This window comes from Cucumis melo, chromosome 7, assembly GCF_025177605.1.
Source record: "Cucumis melo cultivar AY chromosome 7, USDA_Cmelo_AY_1.0, whole genome shotgun sequence".
Lineage (NCBI taxonomy): Eukaryota > Viridiplantae > Streptophyta > Magnoliopsida > Cucurbitales > Cucurbitaceae > Cucumis > Cucumis melo.
Window position 1 is genome coordinate 8,092,311 of NC_066863.1, and position 11,633 is coordinate 8,103,943.

Here is an 11,633-nt window from a genome sequence, read left to right on the forward strand (position 1 = left end):
ACGAGGGTATTTCTTTTCTAATGTTTCAAAATTCAAAGGTACTTATAAAACCTTCCAATAATTAGAAACAAAGATACTATAGTTTTCATCCAAAATTAACCAAAGGAGTATTTTTTTTAATCATTTCTGAAAGTTAAAAAGACATTTTTAACACAAACTACACAATTCAGAGGCTTTTTTTCCTCTTTTTTTTTTTTTTTGTGTGTAATTTAGCCTGGTAAATAAATAAGAAGGCAAATGGTTTATACATTTATTTGAAGGTTGAATCTGTTTAAAGCCATAGATTTTTGTCGCAAAGATTCATACCAAACAAGAGAGAAAGGAAAAAAGTTAATTAAATAAGAGAGAACCAAAAAAAAAAAAGAAAAAAGAAAAAAAAGAAAAAACAAACAAACAAACAAAAGAAACAAAAAAGAAAGAAAAAGGAGAGAGAGAGAGAGAGGAACATCTGTGCAATAAAGGGAACAAATGTGTTTAGCCTTGTGGGGGTCTTCCATCGAAATGATCTTGTTGAGGGTTTCCACTAGGGGCTGATCCTGTAAACATTTGCATCATTGATCTCAAAGCACCATTCAGATCCTGTGTCATTCCATCTCCAATGCTGAAACTGAAATTCCCATCCATATTTTGATCTCCCCAACCATTTCTGCTTTGATTCTGATTCTCTTCTCCACCTTCAGGATGTTGCCCGTGGAATGTGTTTGTAGCATTAGCAGCCATGTTCATAAACACGTTTGAAAATTCGGTAGGTAGAGTCACATTAAATGGCATAGAAGGGAAAGGAGGAGAAGGAGATGGGGAGCTGTCATTCCTTGACCCACCACCACGAGTCTGACTTTGTGATTCTTGACTTCGACTTGTTGAACCCTGAGTTCGACTTCCTGAACTCTGCATACAATTAAACCACCATTGACGATAAACCGTGAAGGTGCAGCATCACTACATAAATGGGGTTCGATGAGTCTTAGCAATTGGATGAACACGCAAAACCATAGCAAAAATTAAGGGACACTACTGCTTGTTTACTTAATGAATTTTTGGTAGCTGAAACCATTTCATTGATATCACATTAATGAAGTCAGCTCTCCTGCCAGATTATATGTCCACATAATCATCTTATTACATACTGAGAACGCTTTGGAAAAAGGGAGAAAAATAGAGAAACTACTCTTGTGTTATACTGTTTCAAAAAAGCCCTATGAGCATGTACCCAGGGGCTAGGCTCAAAGCACATGTTTGGCACTTAGCCTCGTAAGGGCGAGGCTCACAAAATAAGACACATCTCATATAAGGGGCTTTTGTCAAACCCTAGGCCTTGGGTCTCATTCACTATTTCTAAAAAACAGTAATAATTAGGCTTTTCTTTATTTATTAACTAAAAGAACAAATTTACTAACAAGCCTGAATGTAAAATTTTGTGTTGATGGATTTTTTTTCATATTCCCACTTTCAACAATGCTTTCTTTTCTCTATATAGTTACTTTTAAATCTAGTGCATCTCACAAAAAACACCCACGCATTTTTTCCACTTTATTGCGCCTATGGTTCCAAGAAATCTGACTAGTGAGAGAGAGTGACTGGATAAGGTTGAATATTAAGTTAGAACACTAGCAAAATAGTAGAGTTCCGAGAAAAGAGCAACACAATGAATAGAACAAATTGGCAACATATTTTCTCATCTGACTCGTGAATTAGAAAGAGATCGGTACCATATTCATTCTAGGTCTGTCCTTAATTATAAACTATAATGTGCATTATGCTTGAATAATGGTGTATCTGTACGAATTGCCCAACTTCAAAATCCAAATCTTTGTGCCAAAACTCATAGTTGAATCAATCAATGGAATTCTTATATATCGGATGTCCCAAAAGGAACACCACCAATCAATGTTATTCTTGAGCTCAATATACCTTCTATAACTCCATCGTTAAAATTAGGTGCCTCTGTGGCAGGAAGGCAGATTCTAGATCAATCTCTTATTACTAATGAAGCCATTATCAAGGAAAAGAAAAGAGGTGTGTTAGCTTAAGTTTGATTTTGAAAAGGCGTACAATCATGTAGATTGGGATTTTCTTGATAGAAAAAAGGGTTTGGCGATAAATGGAGAATGTGGATGTGGGGATGCGTGAGGAATGAAGTATTCTATTCTCATCAATGGAACCCTAGGAGGGTCGATTCAAGCCACCAGAGGCTTAAGAAAAGGGGATCCTCTACCTCCTTTCCTGTTCTTATTGGTAATGAATGTTTTAAGTCGGATTATTTATAAAAGGGTGGAAGAAAACATTATTGATTCTTTTAAGGTTGGAAGGAAAGAAGTTGCCTTATCGCACCTTTAATTCGTGCATGATAGTATGCTTTTTTGTTCTGAAAAAAGGAATCCTTCCTCATTCTCAACCATATGGTGGCTTTCTTTGAAGATTTGTCTAGGTTAAAAATCAATAGGAGCAAATGTTCCATTTTAGGTATTAACACGGATCAATATAAGTTGCAAAGGTGGGCGTAGATGTTTTGATTGTAAGGTTGGCTCTTTCCCTTCGTCGTATCTCGGACTTCCCCTTGGTGGAAATTCGAAAACTTCGACCTATCTGGATCCTGTTTGTGAAAAAATTTGTAAGAGACAGGCAATATGGAAGAAAGGGTTCTTTTCAAAAGATGGCAGATTAACCCTAATTAGGTCTGTGCTATGTGGGATTCACAGGGCTCTTAGATCAGTATGCAAGAGTTTGGAAAAATACACGAGCGATTTTTTATGGAAAGGGGTAGAGGAAGGTCACAGTTCCTATTTGGTTAACGAGGAGGCGACGGGGTGTCACAATCGTAGCCTTTCAAACAACATTGTGCTGCACTTGTTCTTCTCCAACAACAAGTCAGTCGTATAAAATCTGAAAGTCACGAACAAACTCGCAATATGATGTAGCCTCCTTTCACGTTCTTGGGAAAATTGTTTTATAAAACGTGAGAAAGAAAGGAAATCATTGAAAACATCATAAACGAAAGCATTGAAGACCGTCAATTAAAAAGAAAAGCTAAGCTTGCAAAGAGTGCGACAAGGCTTAGTCAGGGATTCAACTACTATGTTCTCCTATAATACATTTTGACCATTTTTAGCCTTGGCAGGCTTGCACATGAAAATGCCAAAATGCCACACCCTAGCTCGGCGACACAAAAAGGAAAGCAATAGACTAAACTACGTACAAGACACAAAGACAAACTAATTTGGGGGTATTTGGGCATGTGACCATAGGCAAACAACGCCTTGGACAAGCATGCTTGTGACATGGGCGCCCGTGAGTCGGGAGGGGGGGGAGGATAAGAGATTAGTAATCTAAGTTTCCGTAACAAAGCCTTGTTGGCCAAGTAGCTTTGGCACTTTCCCCTCGAGTCCGACTCTGTATGGCATAGGATTGTTGAGAGTAAGTATGGTACCCATCCTTTTGAGTGGAAAACGAAAGGGGTTATAGGCATACGCTTTAATCCTTGAGCTTCCAACTTTTTCCTGATTCACCAGTTGTTTTGTGAGGGAGGGTAGATATGAATTTTTGGGAGGATTAGTGGGTTGGAGAGTCCTCTCTTTCGGGTTCTATCACAATTTGACCAATAGGGAAACAACGAATGTTGCCTCTCTTCTTTCTTCTTTCTCTAGTTGAGGGGTGTAGTCTTAGGGAGGGAAGGAAAGACGCATGTGTTTGGAATCGCAATCTGAGTCAAAGTTCTTGTGTAAATCTCTTTTTAGTTTGTTGTTGGATTCCCCCCCCCCCCCTCCCACTAGGAAGTCTATTTTTAACGTGGTTTGAAGGACCAAGGTTCCTAAGAAAATTAGGTTCTTCATCTACATGTTATGTTGGGTCGGGTTAACAATGTGGATAGGCTTGTGAGGAGATCTACTCTTGTTGGGCCTTTTTGCTGCTTGCTCTGTCAAAGGGCGGAGGAAGACCTTCATCACCTTTTTGGGATTGTCGGTATACGCGTGCTTTGTGGAGTTCTTTTTGCGGGAGTTTGGTGTTAGCCATGTTGATCATAGGGGTGTTCATGCAACGATTGAGGAGTTCCTCCTCTATTCACCCTTCAGAGAAAGAGGGAAATTTTTATGAATTGTTGGGGTGTGCTATTTTGTGGGACATTTGGGGGAAGAGGAACAATCAAGTGTTTCGTAGTAGGGAAAATAATCATAGTCAAGTTTGGTCTTTGATTAGATTTCATGTGTCCCTTTGGGTTTCGATTTCAAAGTCCTTTTGTAATTATTCCATTGGTGGCATTCTTCACGGTTGGTCCCCTTCTTTTAGTTGGGATGATTTTGTGGGCTGGTTTTTTTGTATGTCTTTGTATTCTCTAGTTTTTCTCATTAAAAGAATTAAGAGAGATGGGCGATAAACGCCTTTCCAAATTTGGAAGAAAGAGCGTGGGAGGGCGGGGAAGGCTGGCAACTAGTGTAGGACCAAAATACTCTAGCAAGAATCTAAGGGCCTAAGAAACTCAAAAGGCCAACAAGAAGCTAAACAAGAAAGGGACATTCAAATATAACAATTAGATTCAAAGTAACAACATATATAACAATATTTTAAAAAATTGCAAATGTAGCAAAGTTTGTCAAAGTCTATGAATGATAGAAATCTATCAGTGATAGATCATAAGAATTCATCAATGATAGGAGTTTATTGTTGATAGACTTTGCTATATTTGCAACTCTTTTAAAATGTTGCTACACACTTGATTATTCCTAAACCTGCTATCCATTATAATTACCCAACAAAAAAAAATATAGTGGGATAGATGAATTAGAACCATAAGAATTTAAAAGAAAAGGGTAAATATAATTTACACCGCCTAATCACCTATTTCATTAAAAAAAGTGCCGGTCAAACAAAAAGCCCATCTTCATAAATGATATTAGCAACATGGGCAGCAGACATATTTTAGTAGCCCGGAATCTGCTGCTCACCTGTTTCTTCATTGCACTCTTGCAGCCTGTTTATGACACTATATCCTTCAATTTTTTGGTTGGCCAACAGTTATCTCTCACAACATGTAACATGTTTGATAACCTGTCTTCTTTGTTGTTGGTCACCCTTTTCATGGACGTAAGAAAACTTTGTGGCTGGCCATCACTCAGGCTTTTATTTGGACTCTTTCAGGGGAACGCAATAAGCGTCTCTTTCCGGACACTGGCTCCAGTTTTGAGCTTTAATGGATGTGGTTATTTATACTGCTTTTTACTAGTGCAAATATAAACACCCTTTTAAACTTTTAAGTCTTTCTTATCTTATCGCTCATTGGCATTCTTTCCTGTAATCACCTTTGGGTGTTCTTTCCCGGGTGTTTTGGGCCTTATCCTTTTTTCATTCTATCAATGATATGTTCCGATTTCTAAAAAAACTGTGAATTAACGCTACTCCACAAAAGACCCCTTCAATTCATGAGAAATAAAGCACATTGTACCTGCTCATGTTGAGTTTGTCGCTGTGCTTCCTTTAACTTCTGTTCAGCTACCTATGACAATTCGAAATAAAACATTGTCATACACTATTAGTGTTAAAAGTAATACAAAAACCAGTTGTAGTAGTTGTGAAAGTCAGTGTATTAACTCGAATATTTTCCCTGACAGCTTCGTTGTTTGGATCCAACTGCAACGCTGCACATTAAAGCTAACATTTTAAAAAGCTTGCAGATGTAAGTAATGAGACATATTCTGTGTATCAAGTACTTCCATAATTTAACGTAAGTTCAATGCCTACAACAATAGAAACAATGAGTCCCGATTCTCTCACTAAATTTAATGTGCATGGGTTGTAATGTTTAAAGTTACACGAACCTCTCATAAATCCTTTATCAATAGCTTCGCGATAGTTCCCCTGGTCATATAAAGCCAAGCCCAGACGACTATATGCCTTGCTATAATTTGGGTCAATTTCTATGGATTTCAAACAGTCTATTGTTGCTTCAGAGTATTTCTGGATTTGGGTGTAAGCAGCTGCCCTAAGGAGTTAGATTTTTTTGACATATTGAAAAAAAATGCAATTAATAGAAATTAGGGGTGAGGGAAATAACAACAATTGAGTCTGTCTCCATACATTAAAATCCATTGAAACTAAAATTAGAAGAAAAGCAAAGTAAACCATGGAAGTACAATCCGCATGTTTGTTCCTACAATGTTTAATGTCAAGAAATTGAAGGGTGATGTTTCTCCTGGGGAGGGCCCTCTTGTCCCTTACCCTTAGGTTTTTCTCTTTTGTTATATGAATATACATGTTTCTTAAAAAAAAAAAAAGAAATTGAAGGATGATAATGCTATTTAAAAGCTTTGCAGTAATGTGAAGAATGACTATTAAGAATTTTCAAAAGAGTATCTCAGACAAAAGAAAAAAATAGTTGTCCCCAAGGCCTATTCATTATGCAAGTGGTGTTAATAAATCCTTTTTTCTCTCTTCCCAAGGCATAACGCTCACCAGCCAATTAGTGAGGGTTGGTAATCTCCTCCAACTTCTTAATTGACAATAAAATAGAAAGAAAGAACAGTACATATAATTCATAATCGACACTGCCCACATTCCCTCGTGGTCCCCTCAGTCCTCTAACCAACATTCTGCTTGATGAGGAAAGAGATAGCCTAAATAAGTCCAGGAATCTAAACTATGCCTAAATCTTCATAGGAAAATTGGATAAAAATTAAGTCTCATCACTAAGAAGGACGAATGAATGTATTAATCTGTTTGCTATTTCTTATCTTGGACACACAAAAGAAAAAGAAATTTCTTAGCTTTTCACGATAATGACCATTATAATTAACAGCATTCTACCTGTTACAGTAGTAAATGGCATTATTCTCACATAGTGCAATTGCACAGCTATACAACTCAATTGCGTCAGAGTAAAGTTTTGACTTCATAGCCCTGTTACCTAAAACAAAACATTTTCTTTACATATTAGAACCCCTCAACAAGTGCGGCAGACAAAAAGAGAGATCTGTCCTTATTAAATGTGTGCAGACAAGAACATAAGTTAAAATGAAAAAAAAAAAAAAAAAAAAAAAACTGGAGATTATTACTAGAGTAGAGATTTGTAAAGTCATTGGTACCAAGGGATTTCAGGGACTCGGCCAGATTTTTGTGATTAATTTCAGTGCATCCGGATCTTTCCATCTCCTGATACAAAAAGAAATTTGGTTAAAGATTATGCAAGGAGGCAGGGGTAGAGAGAGAGAGAGAGAGAGAGGTAGCACTCTTCATAACTAAAAGCATGTATAAGAGGCAATGAGTCAGTAAAAGATAAGTTACTAACAGTATTAAGAATACTAATCAACAGAAACTGATATGCGTGAAATGGAAAGAAAATGGTTAATACAAAGAAATAAAATTCATTTGAAGCAGCAAAACTACAAAAAAAAAAAAAAAAAAATCGTACGCCAAGAGCCTCATGAAACAAACGTGTTGCTCGCTCAAGTTGGTCAGGATCATCCCTCCCATCTGCTGTGGTCCTAAAATAGTGAAGTTTTTCAAGTGCAAGAACAAATTGCCCAAAAAGTTCATCTTGGAATACTCCTGCAAAAAATGATGACCAACATGGAAAATGGGGGAAAAAATCCAAACAACCAATTTAATTGATTCAAGGAATCAAGGTATACAATCTTATAAAATTCTTTTACATAAAAATATAAAATAAATTAATAGAAAAGAGGATAAGAAGTTCCTAAAGTTTCCTATTAGAAAAGAAAAGGTAATCCCTCTTTCAAGAAGGGAAAGAGGAGATGATATGGACTGTTCATCAAGAATACGAGGTTAATGAAGATAATTTATATTTCTTCCCCTCGTGTTCTATACTATCCTCATCTTCCAAGGGGTCGATTCTTTCAACCCAATTAATCCAAAAAAGTGCTGAAAGTGAACATTATCAAATAATCTTTTTTCTTCCCCTCATGTTCTATACTATCCTTATCTTCCAGGGGGTCGATTCTTTCAAACCAATTAATCCAAAAATGTGCTGAAAGTGAACACTATCAAATCATCCTTTTTCCTACTAGCAGCTCCTCCAAGAACGTCACCATGAAACAAAGAATGATAATTTTTTCAAAAATTATAAAATAAATTAAATCCATAGACTTGATCCATGATCTAAAAGGACGTAAAGACCTTCCTTTCCTACAAGTTACAAACCCTCTTTGAAAACCATTTTGTCTTCTATTTACATTTTGAAAATTAGAAGGTTGGCTTCTAAAAAAATTACTTGCAGAAGTTTATTTGCTTTGTTATCTATTTTTCAAAAATATTTTCGAAATTTAATTAAAAATATTAAACTGAAAAAAAAAAAAAAGAGTAGATTCTGAACGTTTTTTAATTCTTTAAATTTGGTGAAAAAAATCAATTTTATTTATATGAATAGTGAAAAATATATCAAAAATTACGAGGAAAAAAACATAATCTTAAAGGGGAAAAAACAAACTAAAAATAAAATCATTATCAAGTGGGGCCTTAGCTTCCAAATTTCAAAGAAATATCCCACTATTTAAGACAAACCTAAACAATGAGGCAATAAAAGAAGGGATACAAAAAATATATATATATATATATAATGGAGCAGGAAGTCCTTTCTGGTCTGATGGAAATCCAAAGATGCCAAAAACATGTCATAACTCCAAATTACAAATCATCTTCTGGAGAAGCTTTTGTTTCTTGTTCAGAGAGAGAGAAAAAAAAAGCTTTTAGAATTGAAAAGATAGACGGTGGTCTAATTCTTCTGATGCAAATTTAGCCTGAACCTGGTCCAGTGGCTATTGCGGTTAACTTATGAATGGTGACCAAACATGTGAAAAACGTGTACATCTAAGTGCAATTTTACCAACATCCTTTCTAAATGTCCTCACTGAACACAATATCATTATTGTTCCCTGCGTTACAATTAGCAAAATAGAGAGGAGAATCAAAATTTCCACATAAAGTTTCCAACAGCCACAATTACTACATTTCACATATTGTACCTAAACATTTAGTAATTATTTACAGCAGGAAAAAGATAGCTAATTTCCATGTATAAACAGAGACAATTCTAGATCAGAGTCAAAATCTACTTTTCCATATGCCAAACACAAAGTTCACCTATATATCTAGACTGAAAGGACAGTGCTCCAAACTACAAATTTCAAGTGTGATCCTTCTACTTCTTAAACTTCCTTTTCAGTAAGAGTTCATAGTCTCTTTATAACCATCAAAATCTAAGAGAAAAACTTGAAGAACAAGAGGTAATATAGGCGGGATACTGATGCGTAGTTCCTGTTTCTAAGAGGACAGCAAACTTACATTGCAAAAATAAAATATACAAAGACAAATGTAAGCAAGGAACATAAAAGGAGATGAGAAGAAGACCTACCTACGGGATGAGATTCTCTTGAGCTATCTCCGCCCTGGATTAATTGAGACAGGGAAGTCAAGACTCAACAAAAAATCAAATCTACAAAATGAATCAATCAGAAAGATAAAAATCGAATGAATTCAAAATATTTTCAAACAAACGTGAAGACTAATAGAAACATTTATGAGTGTTCACAAAATTACATAATTTGGATGCTTTGAAGTGCAGAAAAACAATACTTAGCAACAACATTTTTATAAGAGTATAATAAATAGACAAACTACTCCTGAAAAAGAAAGCAATAAATAAGAAAATTAATACACTAGATCAATCACTAAGAAAGGGGATTAAATTAAGATCTTAAACTCAAGGCAGTTAACTACCAACAGGCTATATCTTGATTTCCAAAACAATAATGCCTTATTAAACACTATTTTGAAATTCCGGGGTATGTCTGTTTGGCTTCTACTTTCGGCTTACAACAATGGGGCGGGGAATGTAAAATGGTAGAATCTTCTTCTGGTCACACATTTGTCTGTATTTACATATGGACATACAGATGTTCATATTTCAGTGTTATCCTAGTGATAACAGATGATCAGTTTCACATATTATTTTTATAGACACAAATGGTTTGGAACCTAATGAATATAGAAACAAACGGAAATTAACAAAGAGAAATAATGACTTAATAGTGCTGAAATTCTCATTAAAAAAATAATAATAAGTCGACCTGATGTTTCGACGGTGACAAATTGGCATCAGAATCATTCACATTGAGGGGACTGCGATGATCCAATGGAACAGCTCCATTATCAACAAATGAACTAGTTCGAGACCGCTGAAAAGATTCCGGTGAACCAAAAATTTCTACTAGCGAATCAAAGTCCGTTAATTCGTCGGCAGCAGGAGACTCAACTCGAAATACTTGTTCTAAGCATTGTTTTGCGACCTCGAGGCCTTCAACATCAACACCTGGGCCAGGTTCCACTACGCACAAGAAGAAGAAGAAGAAGAGAAAACATCATCATAGAAGGAATAGCTTAGTGGAAACCCTAAAAAAGACCATCAAAACAGTAATGAAGTAATCACATGATGCAACACACCGCTTCACTCCACTAGAATCGCTTAACTTACACAAATCCAACAAAGACACGATCTAACATGCATTTTCAAAAGTTTCAAGAAACATAAAAAGAATAAAACGTGCAGTTGAAGAGCAGTGAAATGAAAACTGTCCAGTTCCAATTGTATGAATGAGAAGAAGAAAAGCGATAGGAAAAAGAGAGAAAAGTAGATACCGGAGTTAAGGAAGTCGAGAAAGGCACGAACGATGCGACAAGCGACTGGAGAGTCGGTCCTCAAGTTCGCCATGGAGAAGAGCACATGATAAGAGGGAGGGTCCGGCAGAGTAAACCTAGAATGGAGGTGCGAGGCAAAATCGGCGATGGAGAATTTCAGAAGTGTTGACGAAGAAGATATGGAAAGGTTTTTGATGTGATTGTAGGGAAGATCAAAAAGAAGGAACAATGACAGTAACTTCCAATTCCAAGCTTGAATAGAAACCCAAAATATGCTTTTCGTGAACACTGAAGAGACAGGAACAAACCCAATTACGTAGAAGACTGTTTTCTTAAGAGAAGATATCGAAGTTTATGTTCCCATATTTACACGAGACAGGTAAATCGATATATATACTTTTTGGGAAAATAGAAAAAGAGAAAAAAAGAAAAGGAAAGACTAATTTCAATTTCAATTGGTTAGTAATTCTTATCATTTACACTCTATAGATTAGATCTACCAACAATAAAAATGGAACCTATTTATTAACAAAATTTATTAGTCATTTTTTAAATATTTTGGGTTTACTGTTCCATCGATTTCTTTTATCTTCCTCCTCCAATTTCTTTCATCGTTTTTTTCTTTCCTCTACTTTTTTGTATGTGATTTCTTTTTATTATCTTTCTTATTTTTCAATTCTTTATATATATCATTTAATCTTCTTCCTTATTTTCCTCTTTTTTTCGATTTCTTTCCATCGTCTTTCTATTTTTCCTCTTCTTTTTTTACGCTACGATTTCTTTTCATCGTCTTTCTTCTTTTCCTTTTTAAATTATCTTTCGCTATCCAAATCTAAATGACTGTGTACAAAAAAAATCATTTAGATTGGAGTAGCAAATGTAAACTATCGCGTAAAAAAATGTAAAAAAATAAAAATCGTCTATAAAAAAATCTTGAAAAAAAACCATTTAGATTGGAGTAGCCAGAAGTAAAAAAAAAATAAAAAAATTAA

At 35.5% G+C, this 11,633-nt stretch overlaps 1 protein-coding gene across 3 annotated transcripts; it reads right to left on the reverse strand.

Moving 5' to 3' along the window:
* Positions 1–222: 222 nt before the first annotated feature.
* Positions 223–10,996, reverse strand: LOC103487587 (small glutamine-rich tetratricopeptide repeat-containing protein 2). Of its 3 annotated transcripts, none has more exons than XM_008445934.3 (10): positions 10,642–10,996; positions 10,074–10,330; positions 9,359–9,392; positions 7,400–7,536; positions 7,074–7,140; positions 6,796–6,895; positions 5,811–5,974; positions 5,584–5,630; positions 5,438–5,488; positions 223–888 (listed from the first exon to the last, which is right to left on the reverse strand). In XM_008445934.3, the coding sequence occupies exons 1-10, from the start codon at positions 10,712–10,714 to the stop codon at positions 475–477; spliced, it is 1,344 nt and encodes a 447-aa protein (XP_008444156.2). In that variant the 5' UTR covers positions 10,715–10,996; the 3' UTR covers positions 223–474. The 3 variants fall into 3 exon arrangements, with proteins under 3 accessions (XP_008444156.2, XP_008444155.2, XP_008444157.2); XM_008445933.3 differs by having other exon boundaries at positions 7,044–7,140; XM_008445935.3 differs by having other exon boundaries at positions 223–939; positions 7,044–7,140.
* Between the last annotated feature and the right edge of the window lie 637 nt (positions 10,997–11,633).